Source organism: Euleptes europaea, chromosome 19 (assembly GCF_029931775.1).
Source record: "Euleptes europaea isolate rEulEur1 chromosome 19, rEulEur1.hap1, whole genome shotgun sequence".
NCBI lineage: Eukaryota > Metazoa > Chordata > Lepidosauria > Squamata > Sphaerodactylidae > Euleptes > Euleptes europaea.
This window is the reverse complement of record NC_079330.1, coordinates 27,287,040-27,306,506: the sequence shown is the minus strand read 5'-3', so window position 1 is coordinate 27,306,506 and position 19,467 is coordinate 27,287,040. Positions and strand designations below refer to the sequence as shown.

Genomic DNA, 19,467 nt, shown 5'->3' with positions numbered 1-19,467 from the left:
ACCATTGGCTATTCAGCTACCATTCCACACTTTACAAAGGGGGAATTGAAATTTAATTTTCCCTTGACACTATAAAGAGAAATGTTGCCACATCTCTGACACAATTGACTGATCTACCTGACAGCAGATAACGCGGTATCCGCTTCTCAGAATGTGTCTTTAGCTGTTTTATCAAGGGGGTGATATTTATTTCGTGCAGTATTATTTTGTGGACATGCTAAAACAACGTGGGCTAGGGAGTTTACTTGATCTGGACAAAATGTGTTCTTCTGCAATAATTTTATTGTATCGCCCTTGTGTCTCGGCTGAGTCTGAGGCATTACATCTCGCCGATAAGAAAGCTCATCTAAATTTATGGATTTCTAGCCGCGGAAATAGTCTGGCAAGGAGAAAGTTCTCTTAAAGGGTATCTGGAAGAAGCGATGTGAACATTTACGATTTGCATCCTTAAACCCTTAAGCCTGTCTCTGCAGCTCAAGCGGTTACTGTTTTGTTTGTATGACGTGATGATACGCCACTGCATTTGAACTTGTTGATCTCATAACTTGTTTGCTTCGGGGTGTGTGTGGAATTCAACAGGAGCAGAAGATTTGCCAACGTTATGACCAGCTGATGGAAGCATGGGAGAAAAAAGTCGATAGGATAGAAAACAACCCCCGCAGGAAGGCCAAGGAGAGCAAGACGCGTGAATATTATGAGAAACAGTTCCCCGAAATTCGGAAGCAACGAGAGCAGCAGGAGCGGTTTCAAAGGTAGTTGTCATACCATCAAAGCCGCGGGAACAGACTCTGTCATGTGATTTTTTTAAATGGCCTTTAGGAAGGGGCTTTTCATGCATGGCCCTTCCCTTCAAGATTCTCCGAAAACTAGTGCCATGTGGCACTTGTTTTATCCTCTGCATCTAGCAGAATCAAACACTTAATGCAGAGTAGCAGCATAGTGTTAATAATTATGAAGCATTCATATAATGCTCTTTGTGTGTGTGCTGTATGGCACAAGGCACATACTCAGGCTTCTTCAGACCTGCCAATGTGCCTCAAAGTGTCTTGACGTACATTACCCAACTCACCTGGACAACTGCCCTGCAGAGTAGGCCACCCTGAGGTTGAGACCATGAGAAATCGCAGTCCCCTGAACGCTGCCTAGCGTCCTTGCAACAGAGGCAGAGTTTGAACTGAGGACTGCCAGGCCCATTCCCCACCCCCCCATTCTTGGCCTCTGCGCTGTGCCAGCTTGAAAATTACAAATCACAATGCTAGCTTTTCATAAGCTGCGCAGGTTGCAGAATCCACTTGTGCTTGCTGCAGAATTGTGTGTCTGTCATAGCCCAGACTAGAGTTTGAGAGCCAACTTGCATGTTTTCGCTATTGGCCCAAAGCCATTTGGTAATCAGGTATTGTCATATGAATCTGGAGGACAGATCAAAGGTCCCTGTAGTTCAGCATCCCCTTTTCCAACAGCAGCCGGCTAGGGGTCTCGAGGAAGCCCACAAGCAGGGCTAGGTGGTGATGGCCGTTGCCCATCTTCTGCCTCTGGGACTTGGCGGTGCCTTTAAATATGGCAGTTCCACTTAGCTATCATGGCTCAACACTGTTAGATTTGTCTAGTCTTTTATTTGAAAAGCAGGGCCATCGGCAGATCTTGCAGCACTGAATTCCATTAGTTAACTCTGGGCTGTGCAAAGAATTGTTTTCTTTGGTCTGCCCTGTTCCTTATTAGTGCTTCAGGGGGTGGGTGGGTCTGAATTCTAGTACTGTATGAGAACAATGTGTGAAAAATGTATAAAGTGTCTGTCTTCGTCAATGAGTATGTGTTCTGTTTTTGGAGGGTTCCCCTCTGCCTTGTGAGAGGTCCGCATTGATTCTGAAATGTTTCCTTTTTTCAGCCGGGACTTCTTTTCTTGTTACATTCCTAGGGTTGGTCAAAGAGGGGCTGGCCTTTCGGCAACCATAGCTCGAAGTGAGCACGAAATCTCTGAAATAATTGATGGACTTTCAGAGCAGGAGGTGAGGACGGGGAAAGGGAAGTGTTATTCCTCCAGGCGTTGTCAAGAAATTTGCAAAAGGGGGGGAGATGCTCCGTGTTGTTCAAATCCATATAAGCATGCTTTGATGAGGTAGCTACAGTTGTTCTCTGTTTATGTTGTGCTGTTGCTCTGTGATCAAGCAAACTCCTGCATCAAGGAGTTTATTGTCTAAATTTTGGCAGAGGTGGAGTTGTCAAAAGGGGAGGAGGAAGGGAAGAAAGCAAGGAAGCAGCAGCAGCCTTTGAGTCTGGGAAGAGGACAAAGGGTTCTTGGAACAGATGCACATATAGATGTTCTGGCAGAGAGAGGGGAGGGGTAGGATTGGGAGCACAAGAAGAGCACAAGCAGCAGCTTAAGGGGTTAAAAGGGCCATTCTTTTAATAGAATCATAGAGTTGGAAGGGGCCATACAGGCCATCTAGGTCAACCCCCTGCTCAATGCAGGATCAGCCTAGAGCATCCCTGACAAGTGTTTGTCCAGCCACTGCTTGAAGACTGCCAGGGAGGGGGAACTCAACACCTCCCTAGGCAGCCAATTCTCACTTCTGAACTACCCTTACTGTAAAAAATTTTTCTTAATATCCAGCTGGTACCTTTTCACCCATAATTTAAACCTATTATTGCGAGTCCTGTCCTCCTTTGCCAACAGAAACGGCCCCCTGTCCTCCTTTGAGAGCCAGCGTACTTGAGTGGTTAGGAGCAGCAGAGTCTAATCTGGTGAACTGGGTTGGTTTCCCCATTCGTACACTTGAAGCCTGCTGGGTGACCTTGGGCTAGTCATAGTTCTCTCTGAACTCTCTCAGCCCCACCTACCTCACAAGGTGCCTGTTGTGGGGAGGGGAAGGGAAAAAGATTGTAAATTGGTTTGATTCTCCTTAAAAGGTAGAGAAAGTCAGCATATAAAAACCAACTCTTCAAGTGACAGCCCTTCAAATACTTAAAGAGCAATCATGTCCCCCCTCATCCTCCTCTTCTCCAGACTGAACATACCCAAGTCCCTCAGCCTTTCCTCGTAGGGCTTGGTCTCCCCCATAAGGTAGACTTCAGTTACTTCTGCTGGCAAAGCGGGGGCAGAGATTAATGTTTTAAAGATAGAGACCAATTCCTGTCTGGAATCTTCAATCATACCCTACTCAGACAGGATCTGCCCTTGCTCTTCTGGCTCTATTGACTCATTAGCTCATGCCCTTTTGGAATGCCGCTTTTACGAGGAACTTCGATTGCACTATATTTCCCCCCTTTTAACATACAAATCCAATGCCTCTGTGACTGACATAATGCCTTTTTTACTAAGCGATAGGGACCCCAAGGCTACATTGTCAGTGGCAAGATTTGTTCCAGTCCTTATATCCCTCCAACACTAGATATATGCTGCTCAAGATCAATTGATCAAGGAGCTTCTAAGGGATAAAAGGAAAGGAAGGAATCTTCAATCTCTAATTTGAAAGGAATTAATCCCTGATGAGAGAGCATTCTGTGCATGTTCTGAGGAAATACAGATTTTTATTTATGCATATTGTGCAGTGAGCAGATTTTTGAGCCTTGTGCCAGCTGATTTAGGGGGCTGCAGACCTTCCCTTTCAGTTACTTTAATACAAAGCTTCCCAAACTGTTTGCCAAGGAGCACTTGTTGCTCCACAAAGCATCTCCTAGTGCTCCATGAAGAGATCCGAAAGAAAAATACTACTGTCACTCGGTTTAGTATATAGGTGCTAGGTGAAAATTAGTGCTCTGTGACGAATTTGTCTCCTGAAAAGTGCTCCATGATTCAAAAACTTTGGGAGCCTCTGCTTTAAACATAAGAAAGGCCCTGCTGGATCAGACCAAGACCCATCAGGTCCAGCAGTCTGTTCACACAGTGGCACACCAGGTGCCTCTAGGAAGCCACAAACAAGACTGCAGCAGCACCATCCTGCCTGTGTTCCACAGCACCTAATATAGTAGGCATGCTCCTCTGATACTAGAGAGAATAGGTATGCAGCATGACTAGTATTCATTTTAACTAATAGCCATGAATACCCCTTTCCTACATGCTTTAATACATCCCTCCCTTCAGTCCAAGGAGCCTGGCATGCCATGGCAGGGGCGGGCAGTGTTTCATCCTCACAACGATCCCCGAGGTAAGGCCAGCCTAGAAACTGCCAGCTTCTGCCTGGCCAGAATCACTCCTCACTCCGTGCCCTCCACTTTCACCCCTATCATGCACTTGCCTGGAGTCTCAAACAGAAACAACCAGAAGTTGCTTTTGCATGGAGTGGTCTTACAGGGCGTCTAATGTTGCATTTTGGCAAAACGTTCAAAGTCTTCACAGCAGAGCGTTGCTCTTTGAGGGAGTTTCATGGCACCAGGGCCAAATAGAGATGCCCTTGCCAAAAGGAGGGATCCATTTTTAATATTTTTAAATTAATATCGGACAGTCACTATGAGAGCTGAGCTTTTAAAAAGTGTTATTGACTCTGCGATGACTTGACTTGAGGTTGCCTTAAGCAAAGACAGAAGCTGTGTACGATTAAAAATGTATGGTGGGGTGTGTCTTTCCCTTTGAAGAATAACGAGAAACAAATGCGCCAGCTTTCCGTCATTCCTCCCATGATGTTTGACGCGGAACAGAGGCGCGTGAAGTTTATTAACATGAACGGACTGATGGAGGACCCCATGAAAGTGTACAAGGACCGGCAGTTCATGAACGTCTGGACCGACCACGAAAAGGAGATCTTCAAAGAAAAGTAACTGGAGGGGATGGGAGGGATGGGGAGAGAAAGATGTGCATGAAAAGTCCATTTTTCAGAATAGTAACACTATCGGCTATTTTGCTCTTGTTGAGAGAGGGGTTAAAGTGGAGGTAGCTCACGAGAGCCTCTATCTTCAGACTTACAATGCAGTCCTAAGAGTTACTCCAGTCTAAGCCCTGGATTGCACTGTTTGCGGTCATCCGAGTACCAGCAACTCTGTGGAGAAAAGGCGAAAGCAGTTGCCTGTGAGCATCACAGAGGCACTTTAGGTGGCCAGTGTTGGGAAACAGAATAATGGGCTAGACAGTGCAACCAAGTTGGCTCCACTGGTGAGAGTGGGAGTTGCTCTCATGTACTCTGCCACAAATATCAGGGAAGAAAGGTGGGATATAAGTGCAATCAATTTATCTGCAGCGTCTTTATTCATTATTATTAGTTGATGCAGCCATCTGAGTGATCAGCAGCTATATGTGTCCCATGCTAGTGCTGAATTGGGTTCTGAATGCAGTGTCGAGGAACTCTCAGCATTTTTTGTTGGTTTGTTTTTTAAAAAACAGCATCATATTTCTCTCCCTTATGACTGTGAAGATAAGATTGAGTCTCTCTCGATGGTCCTGTTGAAATGTCAATGAAAGAGACCACTGGAGTGGCAAAGGGGATTTCCACTAGGCATGTGGTGGTGGAGTACCCAAATATTTTGCCCACCACTTTGCATTTAAATCTGTTGTATCCCATAGACTTTGCAGAATTAAGCAATTCTTAGCACAGAATTTTTTACTATATTTGAAATGCAGAGCATGCGCAGCTCTGGTAATTTAGGAGACGCTTTTAGGGCGCAGTCCTAAGGATGCTTTCCTGGGAGCAAGCCCCATTAAATGACATTGGATTGCTCCTGAGTTGACCTGCTTAGGGTTGTTCGCTTAGTCTTGGAAATCAAAGGTGTGCAAAACAGAATGTGCTGGCTGTTGAAACTTGCTTTTTCTTTGTACCTTTCTACAGATTTGTCCAGCACCCTAAGAACTTTGGCCTAATTGCTTCCTACCTAGAACGAAAGGTAAGGGAGGTCTGCGTGTGCTCTCCTCAGAGCGTAGGGCTTTCCCTTCTCTTTAGTGTGTACACCCATGTTCACCCCTTGCTAGGCATACAGGTTGAGTATCCCTTATCCGTACATCCCATATCTGGACTGAGCCAAAAACTGGACCCTTTGAGCTGGCATCCAGGCAGATCCGCGCCGCCTGGCCTCTCCTGACTTCCAAGAGGCCAACGGTGCGGATCTGACTCATAGCCACGTGGCCTGGCCTTTCCGAAGTCCAGAGATAAAACATATCTAAAACATAAATGAATTTGGGTCCTATCCCCAAGATATCTCATTATTTATATGCAAAAAATTCCAATATACGGAAAGAACCGAAATATGGACCACTTCTGGTCCCAAGCAGGTCCGGATCAGGGATACGCAACCTGTAGTCATGTTGTTACGTGCAGTTTACCCATAGACAGGTGGGAGAGAAACAACTGGACTTCACAAACTATTTTTTTGCAAGGCTTTGGCATTGCTGTCTCTAGCCTGCGATGCCTGACTCCTAAACCAAAATGGGGGGATAGTAGCAGGGACAGAGGGCATCCTCTTCTCAGCTCCCTACCAGTGGCCATTTTGACCTAAAAGGTCCAAGCCTGGAAGAGGCGAACATGATACTCTCCTTGCCTGGCTGAGGCACAGGAATCTAACAGAGAGATGCTTTGAATGACATCCTTACTTGGTAACCATGTTAGTCTGTTGCAACAAAAATAAGCAGAAGTGTCGTGGCACCTCTGAGACTAATACGGCTTTTGTTCTTGCATGGGGTTTTTGTGGGCCAGAGCCTAATTTGCCAGATGTATGTGGAGGGTCCTCACTAGGTAGACTATATAATATGTAATAGAATATATTCTATACATACAAGGTTATAAAGGGAAAATGTTATAAACAGCATAATCAAGTGGGTATGAAATGCAATTAAGTGCGGTTGAGACACAATGGTAGAAGATTCAAATGTAATCAGGGAAAGTACAGAAACCATTCACAAGACCCACCCTTGGCAATTAGGCAATTTCTCTAGTTCTGCAGAGCTGGTTACCACCTTCCATAAAGACAAATTCCAGGCAGGGTAGGTAGCCACAGTCAAAATAATGAAGAGTCATGCAAAATGTTGAAGATGAACAAATGGACTGCGGTCTTTAAAGTACCTTTGTCATTTTTAACACTTGTAAATGCATCTTGCCCTGATCTCGTCAGATTTTAGAAGTTAAGCAGGGTCAGACCACCTCTGTATGGGAGACCTCCAAGGAATGCCAGGGTCACTATGCAATGGCAAACCACCTCTGAACGTCTCTTGCCTTGAAAAACAATATGGGGTTGCCATAAGTCAGCTGCGACTTGGTGGGGAAAAATGTATCTCGGTTTTTGTTTTTCTTTTTAGAATGTTCCGGACTGTGTTTTATATTACTACTTGACCAAGAAAAATGAAAACTACAAAGCTTTGGTGCGAAGGAACTATGGCAAACGGCGAGGGAGAAACCAGGTGTGTTGCCAGTTTTTCCTATGCCAGTTTTCGCTTGTGCTATTGTTTCTAAGCTAGTTTCCCAAACTATCGGCATTTTTTTCCTCAGCTGCTAAATTAAAGGGCTGGTGTCCTCCATGCTAACAGTGAAACAGGCCAGTTAATGTTGCTTCCTTCGCCTCTTTTCCCCCCATCAAATCTCAGGAACGGAACTGGTCTTCCTAGACAACAGGAATATTTCTGAGATTTTCCTGACCCGTTGTCTGTAACACTGGAGAATCTTGCTTTGTATTTCACCCCTTAGGGTGATGTCACCAAATGTATATGGGCAGAAGGGCAGATCAATGCATCTCACTTGGTGGCTTAATTTTCTGAGGCATTCTTTGGCCTGCCTCTTGCCAAACTCTGATCTGCCTTAGCATGTAGCTGGTGAATGGTTGGCTTTTAACCCTCAGTGTTGTGTAGAACTAGTTGCTTCTTACTATGAAGCAGTCTGAGGAAGGAAAAAAGAGAAAGCGTGAAAAATTGGGGCTCTGTGAGGGGATTCCAGGCATTAATTAGGGTACCAGTTTGTTGTCTTCATGCTTTTGTCAGTCTGGTTGCTGAGTCCATTGAGTATCTGGTTTGGCTTGCTTGCTTGAGCTGTCTGGACCTGTTGCTCAGCAAGCTGCTCGCTACTTGTGGCTTGCCCTGATCTATGTCATGGGAGTTGGTCTGTCAAGGCGGTGGCTGGTGGATGATCCTGCTTTTTAGGAGGTGCGGCCTGTTTCCTTTCAGGTTGGAGCAGGTGGGCTGAAGGGTTGTGAAGACAACCAAAAAGATGAGTTTGTAGCGTAGCACTGCTACTGTGTTTGTCCCTTTGGGTTATATCAAGCTAGTTTTGCAGCATTGTTGGTTGCCTGGCTTGTCAAGCTGTGTGTAACTGTAGCTTGCAAACAAAAGGACCAACCCTTCTTCTGCTCCCCCACCCTGCCTCAGTTTGCAAATGTCTCCCTACTTGCCTGCCAGTGATTGTCACCTGACCCAGGTGAGCAACTGTTGACTAGCCTAACCTTGATCAACTCTTTGTGTTTTATCACCGCCTTTGAAGTTACAGATCAGGAGCTGCCATTTTCATGCGTATTTCCATTTCTCACCATTCTGGGGCTGGGTGGGAGAGGATAAACATTAAAAACTGTTTTTTAACAAAATTTCTACCCTGCCTTTCTGCCCTCACAAGGGGCCACAAAGTCAGCTAACAAATTAAAACATACGTAATAAAAGCACATTTTAAAACCAGCCAACTCCCCCAAATCCCCCCAACAATCTTACAAAAAATAAGGAATGAAGAGGAAGGAGCAATTCTTAAAACTTATTTTGTATGTGATTAGTAGTATTTCAGTTAGTTACAAACATAATAGAAATGTTCAGAATAATAAGATGGAAAATATTATTTGATACACAGTATAAATAAAATATTTTAAAATGATTACAACTTGAAGGAAATGTGAATACTGCTAGGAAAACACCAAAAAATCTATAAGTAACCTTATTCCATGCTGGTTTGAATGTGGAGTGTGATAGAGCCTGACTGACTTCCCCAAGGGCTCTTGCATATATTAAAAACAAGCCCTTATGGCAACAAATACAGGGTTGATAATCTAAAACCATATGCCAAACATGTTTCACATGAACACATGAACCTGCCTTTTACTGAATCAGACCCTTGGTCCCATCAAGGTCAGTATTGTCAGAATTGCAGCGGCTCTCCAGGGTCTCAGGCAGAGGTCTTTCACATCACCTACTGCCTGGTCCTTTCAACTGGAGATGCCGGGGATTGAACCTGGGACCTTCTGAATGCCAAGCAGATGCTCTAAGGTTTGAGCCACAGCCCTTACCCCAGGCCTCCTCCATTGGTCTACTAAAACATATTATGCACACATAAACCTTCATTAACAAATAGAATGATTTTGTATCAGCCTGGATATATATTATAAAATGTATTCCAAGTGGACTTTGTGCCTGTAGTACAATAATGTTACAAAAATATGTTCTGAATTGTAAAAGCACACATCTGAGGAATGCAGTTTCAATCTTTCTGGAGCAGGCAGGCATTACATTCAAAGTGCATATCCGTATCAACCAAAAAAGATAGAAACTTACTTTAATGATGTGATATTGTTCACACTGAACAATGTCACACTGAGATCAAAATAAGAAAAAAAGAAAAAGTAACTAACTAGCCCATAAAGAAATTAATATTTTTAAAAATTGGGGAAAACATTTGGCAACTGCCAATGTAAAATTAAAATCCACCCCTGTTGAAATAACCCTCAAATTATCCAAAAAAGACAGAAACTAATGGGCAGATAGTTTAGAGGGGGCAAAAATGAAAACTGATTTGGGGAGGAATCTTTTAATTAGTAAACATATCTGGCTGCTGCTAATGTCCCCCACATTTAGAGATGTACAATTTCTAGAAATTTTGAAGCCATGGGGAAATTAAACAACAAAAACACAAGAAATTTTAGTGGGAACTGAAATATGTGCAATACTTTCCCATCAAACTTAAACTACTTTGCTAATAAACATAAAATACACAATCTATAACTTTGTTAACATATAACATTGGGCTATTTGACATATTTATGGGGCCAGTGTGGTGAAGTTGTTAAGAGCAGTGGACTCTAATCTGGGGAACCGGGTTTGATTCCCCACTCCTCCACATGAAGCCTGCTGGGTGACCTCTCAGAACTCTTTCAGCCCCCACCTACCTCACAGGGTGTCTGTTGTGGGGAGAAGGAGGTAAGCCAGTTTGAGACTCCTTAAAGATAGAGAAAAGCAGGGTATAAAAATCAACTCTGCTTCTTAAAAGTATAAATATTTTTTCTATAAGAAAAATTGCAAGTGTACCTAATACATGAGAAAGAGTTGCAAACTGTTGCACTCTGTTCTACCATATCACATGTATCCAATGGGGAGGGGCTGTGGCTTAGTGGTAGAGCATCTGCTTGGTATGCAGAAGGTCCCGGGTTCAATCCCCAGCATCTCCAGTTAAAGGACTAGGCAGGTAGGTGATGTGAAAGAAGGTGGCTGAGGGGAGACATGATAGAGGTCCATAAAATTATGCATGGTTTGGAGAGAGTGGACAGGGAGAAGTTTTTCTCCCTCTCCCATAATACTAGAACACGGGGTCATCTGCTAAAGCTGGAGGGTGAGAGATTCAAAACAGATAAAAGGAAGTATTTTTTCACACAACGCATAGTTAAATTGTGGAACTCCCTGCCCCAGGATGTGGTGATGGCTGCCAGCTTGGAGGACTTTAAGAGAGGAGTGGACATATTCATGGAGGAGAGGGGTATTCATGGCTATTAGTTAGAATGGATACTGGTCATGCTGCATACCTATTCTCTCTAGTATCAGAGGAGCATGCCAATTATTTTGGGTGCGGTGGAACACAGGCAGGATGGTGCTGCTGCAGTCGTCTTGTTAGTGGCTTCCTAGAGGCACCTGGTTGGCCACTGTGTGAACAGACTGCTGGACTTGATGGGCCTTGGTCTGATCCAGCAGGGCCTTTCTTATGTTCTTATGAAAGACCACTGCCTGAGACCCTAGAGAGCCGCTGCCAGTCTGAATAGACAGTACTGACTTTGATGGACCGAGGGTCTGATTCAGTATAAGGCAGCTTCATGTTTTCAGTGTTTGCCATCTGAGAGGTAGGAAAAAATAAAAGTAGTATTTTACTAATTTTGTAGTAATCAAAAGAAGAATGCATTATTTAGACAAAAAAATCTCTGAGTCACAGTAGGTAGGACTACCAGGATGTTTGGGTATTAAACTAAACTTCATGACATTGAAAACTCTGAACTCTTTAAAATGTGTTATCATTGAATATGATAATACAATGAAGAAATTGAAATCGTTAAAGATTTTTTATTCCTTGGCTCCATTATCAACCAAAAGGGAGACTGCAACCAAGAAAATCAGAAGGAGATTGAGGCTGGGAAGGGCAACCATGAAGGTGGTAGAAAAGGTTAAGAATGCATTGCTCGCAACCGAGATCATGATAATTGATACGATAGTATTACCCATTACTATGTTTGGGTGTGGAAATTGGATAATGAAGAAAGCTGACAGGAAGAAAATTGATTAAGTTGAAATATGGTGTTGGAGGAACGTTTTACGGATACCTTGAACCACCAAAAAGAAAAATCAATAGGTTCTCAATCAAATCAAGCCTGAACTGTCCCTAGAAGCTAAAATGCCTAAACTTAGGCTGTCCTACTTTGGTCACATTATGAGAAGATAATCATGTTAGGAAAAGTTGAAGGCAGCAGGAAAAGAGGAAGACCCAACAGGAGATGGATTGACTCTATAAAGGAATCCACGGCCCTCACTGTGCAAGACTCGAGGAAGGCTGTCAACGATAGGATGCTTTGGAGGTAATTGATTCTTAGGGTCCCCATAAGTTGGAAGTGACTTGACGGCACTTAACGCACACATTACCACTGAACACATTAGAGCATATTAATTGTTGCCAACTTATTTACATTTAACAAAAAAAATCTTGAAAATGTTGAATGTGTCTATTGTATGAGAGTTTCCCCCCCAAAGTTTCCCAGTTTTTTAACTGGAAAAACTGAGAAAGTCCTCGCACTCTAATGCTGTACTTTTGGCATGAATTAAATGTTTTGTAAAACAAAAATTTTCTCAAAATTATTTCATAAGAGGTTTTCTTCAGTGCTCCCCCAAGGACCCCTCCCATTTTTCTGTTCTTTTTCTGGGCCTTCATATATCTACCCACATTCGATTTCGCTGAGATGCGTGGTTTATGTATATCGACCCTTCTTTGCTTCTCATTTTAACTCTTCTAGAGACCTCCTAAATGCTTCTCTTTAAATCAAGCCATTTCACTTCCTTTGGGTTCTTAATGTAATGTAATATTTTTCCCCAATGTAATTTAAGGCTAAGAGAGCTTACTGCTCTACTTCTGGAGTGGCACGTTGTATTAGGTTTGAATCTGGCCTCTATCCTTGCCCACATAAAGTTAGCAAAGATAATTTGCTATTCGTGTATTTAGAATGAACAGTTAATAGGAATTCTGGAAGAAGAATTATTTTAGCTGTCATTCTATTTAACTATGAACTATTAAAGCTGCCCCATTGAGATAACATAGTTTTATTTTATCCATCATTGTCAAGTGGCTGTTCTTAGTAGATTGCATTGTTGCATTGACCACTCTATTACCATGGTGACATTCACCATTTATTGAGAAATGTTTTTTTTAGTGTTCTTTAATTTAAGTAAGTATCTTAATATATCTCAGGGTTTTAATTTATTTAACTTATTTAAAATCTGCTGTCTTTTTAGTTGAACTGGGAAAAATAGAAATGTAGAGATAACATACGCAGAGTGGTAAGCTGCAGTGGCTATGCCAGAGTCCCCGCATGTATCCCGTCTTCGGTCTGGGTAGCTTACTTCAAGAGCCTCTTCTCCTACTCTGTGGAAAACCAGGGTCTTATACCTGTAGCACCTTCTATTTTGTTGAATTCCTGGCCAGATGTGTCTCCTAAGGAAATTAAACTGCTCATTGATCGCCTACACTCAGGTAAAGCCACAGGTCCTGATCTAATTCCCTACGAACTTTTTAAAGTCAACAGCAAATGGTGGGCCAACATTCTTTCTCCTGTATTCACACAAATTAATGCCTCAGGAGCTATTCCAAAATCTTGGAGACATACTATTATCGTCCCAATCTTTAAAAAGGGTCAGCGCTCTGACCCAAGCTGTTACCATCCAATCAGCCTTTTGTCTTGCTTAGGCAAATTGTATTCCTCCTACTTATTAAAGAGGTTGTTGGACTGGGTTGAGAGTAATGACATCCTTGGCTGGGAACAGATTGGCTTTAGAAGGGGTTGGTCTGTCACGGACCACTGTTTAGTGCTCTCCCATCTAGCCGAGAAATATTCCTCCCCCAGAAATGGCACCCTTTATGCGGGTTTTATGGATCTTAAGGGAGCTTTTGATACCATCCCGAGGGAGAGGCTATGGTTGAAACTATCACATTCTACTATGGATAGGAGGTTACTATGGCTTAGTCAGCAATTTCATACCGACCTCACAGCTCAGGTTCGCTGTGGCAACCAAGGAGAACTAACCGAGCCCTTTGAGCTGGTCAAGGGAGTTAGACAAGGTTGCCTCCTTGCTCCTCTCTTGTTTAATCTATACCTGAATGATATGGCAACCAATTTCTCAGAGTTTTGCCACCCCCCAAAGCTTGCAAGTCATCCCACCCCGATTCTACTCTATGCTGACGATGCAGTTCTCCTGTCCCGCACAAGAATTGGTTTGAAAAGATCTTTGCAAACTTTTTCTGAGTACTGCTCTAGGGAAGGTCTTAAAATAAACCATCATAAATCTAAGATTATGATCTTCACTAAGAGGAGAAAAATGCCTCTTTTTTGCTGGGTATTAGATGGCTTTGAGGTTGACCAAGTCAAGGAGTTTGTTTACCTTGGCATTCTGTTTTCCCATAACCTAAATTGGAATGCCCATCAAAAAGCAGTGTCCAACAAAATTAAACCTGGTGCTATTGTCAATTTTTTTCACACCAAAGGTGGCAAATATATTCCAGGGGCTATTCAAATTTTTAACCTGAAAATTACCCCAATTATCCTCTTTGGTGTTGCCATCTGGATTACAATCATCAATGAATCTATAGATCGTCCACTGCTTCAGTTCTTACGAAAACTCCTAAATGCCCCTCGATGTGTTGCTGGCGTTACTCTTTGTTCCGAGTTTGGCCAAATGTCACTTGAAGCTAGGGCGTGGTTGGCCGCCTTTAAACTACACCTTAAACTGTGCTTTAGCACTGAGGGGTTCCTAGCTTCTCTGAAGCATGACCCTTTTAAATCCTCATGGCAAAAAATCTTAGATGAGAAACTGGCATTGCTGGGCTTCTCGCAGGATATGTTATCAGATCTTGGGAAAACTGAAGCTTTTGCCAAAATTGAAAAGCGCATTAAAGAGCTTGATTATAACAGCACTACTTTTCGTGCTCGTCGTGTCTGTTCATCCCAGTTCTTCGGAATACACCCTCCACGTAGTCTGCCTGCCTATACATATTATCTAACAACTCCTCGTCTCTGTAGAGCTTTTTGCTTGGCTAGATTGAATTCTAACCCTTCTGTGGTAATGCAGGGCAGAATTCTGAATATACCATACTCAGACAGGATCTGCCCTTGCTCTTCTGGCTCTATTGACTCATTAGCCCATGCCCTTTTGGAATGCCGCTTTTACGAGGAACTTCGATCGCACTATATTTCCCCCCTTTTAATATACAAATCCAATGCCTCTGTGACTGACATAATGCCTTTTTACTAAGCGATAGGGACCCCAGGGCTACATTGTCAGTGGCAAGATTTGTTCCAGTCCTTATATCCCTCCAACACTAGATATGTGGTGCTCAAGATCAATTGATCAAGGAGTTTCTAAGGGATAAAAGGAAAGGAAAGGTAAGCTGCAGTACTATAGTCAAAAGCTCTGCTCACGACCTGAGTTCGATCCTAACGGAAGTTGGTTTCAGATAGCCGGCTCAGGGTTGACTCAGCCTTCCATCCTTCCGAGGTCGGTAAAATGAGGACCCAGCTTTCTGGGGGTAAAGGGAAGATGACTGGGGAAGGCACTGGCAAACCACCCCGCAAACAAAGTCTGCCTGAAAAATGTCGGGATGGGACGTCACCCCATGGGTCAGGAATGACCTGGTGCTTGCACAGGGGACCTTGACCTTTTACCTTTACAGTGTCATTAGAAAAAAAGTTATTCGTTTTCCATTTTAATACTCCTAATTTTAAGATGGTTTCTGCTTGCTTCAGTTAGGGGTTCTGAAGACCTAACAGAGAGAGGGTATCCCTATCCCAGTTCCCACTGGACCAGGAAGCCTGTTGATCTAAAGCCATTAACTTTTACAAGTGTTGTTGGGTTACTATATAATGCTTTGTTAACTGACAGGACCTTCCATCTGAAAGGGTGTTGGTTGTTTTTTTTGCATCTAGTGAAAGTGTTGCTAGAAGGATTAATTTGATTTTACAATCATGAATAATGTTCTGTGCATGTCTGTAACATTGTCTGAGATTTGCCTCGATGGGATAAAGCCTGATGGTTTGGATTGATGTATTTGGTAATTAGGGAGTTGATGCTACCAGCTGATAGAGGTGTGAAGATTTTTGGGTCTTGATGAGAAGGGAAATTGGACAATATGATAAGCATATAGTGGGATCTTTTCCTGGTCTGGGGACTATCACATTCTGTACCTTCTGTAGTGTTTCTGGAAATAGTGTTAGGTTGGTTAGAGTAGTTAGCAGTGTGTTGCTGAATTGCTTGTAGAAAGAACTCTGCTGGGAGGCCATCCCTGCCGGGGGAATTTGTCACTTCAATATGACTTCAACTTCATCTTGTACAATTTTTTCATCTACCAGACCTCTGAGCTGTTGAGGTATTGATACTATAGAGTTTTGCAGGCGTTGCTCAATTTCATCTTTGCAATATTTATCAGAGAGTGATTTATAAAACATTTAAAAATTTTGCTTCAGGTTCTTCAGTTTTAGTAAGAGGAATGTCCTGCAAAAAGCACTTGCCAAGGGCACATTTTTTCTCTCTGAGCGATTTAAGGCAAAGGAATTTGCAGCGCCGTGTCTTTAAAAGCATTGTATCTCTCAGCCTGCAGCCGATTTTAGTTCATTTTCAGCCCTACACTTGTTCTGCGCCTTGAAGCAACTCTGGCTCTCTTTGGAGTCCCTTTCTGTTTTGATATCTTCTAAGCCAGAAAAAGGGGACAGGGAGAGAAGGCACAGTAATCACTACATAAAGCACCCCTTTTACTCTGTAGGTGAAAATAGAGAATTATTTTTTTAATATTGAAATCAGATTTGCTGTTACTAAACGTCTTTTCAAAGACAGCTGCCACGGTGTTTCAGTGATTGGTATTCATTCTGATCATTAGGGTTGCCAGCTCTGGGTTGGGAAACACCTGGAGATTTTTGGGGTGGAGCCTGAGGAGGACGGGGTTTGGGGAGGTCAGGGACTTCTATGCCATAAAGTCCAATTTCCAAAGTGGCCATTTTCTCCAGGTGAATGGATCTCTATTGGGTGGAGATCAGTTGTAATAGCAAGAGATCTCTAGCTAGTAGCTGGAGGTTGGCAACCCTACTGATCATATGCATATGTACTCAGTTAATCACAGTTAGCATAAACTCTGATAACTCTGGGATTGATTGTTATAGGTGGTAATGTGGTGGGATTGGATTGTACAGCTGGCTAGTAGAAGATAAAAGTTGGCTGCCAAGTCCAGTCACAGTGTGTGGACGCCTAGGAAGTGTGTTACATTTTCCTCCAAGGATGCCTGTGGCCCCTGAGTGTAGTCTAAGAGAGAATTATCTGGGCAGGGGCCTGGTAGGTTTAGATCCTGCTTCATGAGATGTATGTCTTATGTAGAGTAATACCTTCAGGGCTTTAATGTATCCGATTTAATATTCTTTGATGTTTCCCTTGCTGTGTGTTCTGTCGTTGATTGTTACATAAGGAGAAGACTGTTTAGCCTCCAGTTGGGACCTTTGTTGTCTAACTTTTCTAGCACCAAAGCTACAGTCTGTCCCTGCACGATCTGGCCAGCTAGGTATTGGCCGGCAGGTGTTGCAGGTCACGGAACCTTTGGGCTTGGCCAGAGGTATGACTCAGAGGGCAAGAACCAATGAGCTCTTAGCCCTGCATGGGCTTGCCAGCCAAATGAGCACCAGCCCAGGATGTCCTTGGGACTCATCACCTCCTATAAGATTGGATTGTGGCCTGTTGGGTTGTATATTTTTGTTTAAATTGTATTTTTTAAAAATACATGTATTATTTTGTAAGCTGGTTTGAGTCACAGTGTGGGAGAAAAGCACTTAGAATTTTGCTTATTATTATGTAATTAATTGTGGCTTTAAGCCATATAAAACACAGGAAGTAATACAAACAAATTTACTTTCCTAATCTAAAACAGCCAACTTGCGCATTCCAGTTAATTAATTGAGGTTACTCTAAGACGTCGTATCTTCATTGCATCCGTACAATATTTTGCCACCTGAGATGTAATCAAAGGATTATCTCCCATCAGAACCTTATTAGTCCATTCTCCCTCTCTGCCAACACTCATTTTCTTTATCAGGGGTACAATGATCTTATTCTGAACTGTCATATAGAAGTTACATCTGAAAAGGACATATTCGGTAGTTACCAGATCCTCCGATTTATAGGGGCAAAATCTCTCTGCCCTGGGAATCTTCTTAAATTTCCCCTCTAGCTTTGCGTTTCAGACGGTAAAAAATTCTAAGTAGAAACGTGACTAAAATCTGCAGATACCTAAATTGATGGGAATAGGTACTGGGTGCATGAGAATAATCCTCTCTCCAAGGGGGAAACTCCCTCCAGTAGCTCTCAGATCAAACATCTGCACAAGCTTTTTGAGGCCGTTTGCTCCTAAAGAGAGATTTCTTCCTTAGAGTATTTTGCAAGGGGTAGATGGATTTAGCTTGTCAGATAAGACATAATTAAAATCTCCTCCTAGACGGAGTTTCCATCCTGGAATTGTTTGGAGGTGTTTATGAAAAACTGTATGTGGTTAAGATTAGGAATGTAAAGTAGTCCCAAGATGATCTTCCAGATAGAGGGGCCCTTTTAGAAACAAATATTTATCCCTGGGATCCAGTAAGGAGGTATCTATATCAGTTGGCAGCGGGTTAAAACTTGAAGTGGCTACTCCCCTTGACTTAGAGGGGCTAGGGGGTGTATATTGAGTTGGGAAACATTTGGACCGTAACAGATTAGAATGGTGTTTTGCTTTGGTGCATTTCTTGCCAGTATTCCTAGATTTGTTTTCTTTAATTAGGGAGCTGAATACCTTTAAAAAAATATTACTTGATTTAAATCCCTGACCTTAGCAGATATTTTAAAGGTCCTCATTACTGATTTGCCACTGAGGTGTGGTTCTTGTTCACTTTTTTCTGTTTTTCCTGTGCCCCTTGAAAGATTTTTTGGATTTAGTATAAACACATTTAACTCCTCCCTCCCTGCTAAATTCCCAATGGATGTTTTCTGCCTTCCTTACCCACCCCCAACTTCAGTACTACCTAAGAATAGCTCACTAGCATGGTTTAGTGAAATCTCTTGGGCTTCCCTATCACATGAATAGGATTGGGCCCAGTGGAATCATCCATCCCATCTGAGAGGAGGGATGCTTGATAGGGTTGCCAACCTCCAGGTACTAGCTGGAGATCTCCTGCTATTACAACTGATCTCCAGCTGATAGAGATCCATTCACCTGGAGAAAATGGCCACTTTGGCAATTGGACTCTATAGCATTGAAGTCCCTCCCCAAACCCCACCCTCCTTAGGCTCCGCCCCAAGAAACTCCCACTGGTGGTGAAGAGGGACCTGGCAACCCTAGTTCTCCTGGAGAAAATGGCCAATTTGGCAATTGGACTCTATGGCACTGAAGTCCCTCCTCAAACCCTGCCCTCCTCAGGCTCCGCCCCATAAACCTCCCACTGATGGCGAAGACCCGCTGATGGCAACCCTAATGCTTGAGGAGTCTGGCCTTTGGCTTGAGTGGCTGTAATATGTCATTTTTGTCTTCTCTCTTAGCTGCTGTCTCAAAATGTAGGAGTTGTAGTATTTAGATTATTGTTGGTGAGCTAAGATTTTTTAGATTTGATAGACAGTGTGAGCTTGTCCTGAGTGTTTGTTCCTCAAGGGTCCTAGGACCAATCAAGAAGTATTTTAAGGTCCATTTATATTGGGGTGGGGGAGGCTTTGGCTTACCTATATCCGGCTTGTCCATTGTCAGGGCTATTAGCTGCAACATTCCCCCATATTTTAAAAAAATAAAATTATGACTGAGGGAGAGCACTTCGTTAAGTGTCTTATCTTGTTGGCTGCGGCAGTTCCCTTATAACTGGTCGATTTAAATGGTTATGCTGACCTACCTGAGTTTTACTTTAGGGCCCTGCTCTGGTTCCCTTTGGCTTCAGAGACAGGCTTCCACAATGGGCAGGGACTTTTCAGTTGTGACTCCATCTCTGTGCAGTCAGGTTTGTCTGGGTTCTGGTGCTGCCTGTTTTTAAACTCTTATTTGTAAAGTATCCCTTATGGCTCGTTGT

At 43.0% G+C, this 19,467-nt stretch overlaps 1 protein-coding gene across 1 annotated transcript in view; it reads left to right on the top strand.

The window, feature by feature from the left end:
- The window catches only part of NCOR1 (nuclear receptor corepressor 1), a 140,409-nt gene that overhangs the window by 40,903 nt on the left and 80,039 nt on the right, over window positions 1–19,467 (top strand). Inside the window, exons 10-14 of the mRNA XM_056865495.1 lie at window positions 580–752; window positions 1,916–2,006; window positions 4,573–4,751; window positions 5,757–5,811; window positions 7,217–7,318. Of these exons, the coding sequence (XP_056721473.1) occupies window positions 580–752; window positions 1,916–2,006; window positions 4,573–4,751; window positions 5,757–5,811; window positions 7,217–7,318 (600 nt within the window). The remainder of the gene's footprint in view (window positions 1–579; window positions 753–1,915; window positions 2,007–4,572; window positions 4,752–5,756; window positions 5,812–7,216; window positions 7,319–19,467) is intronic.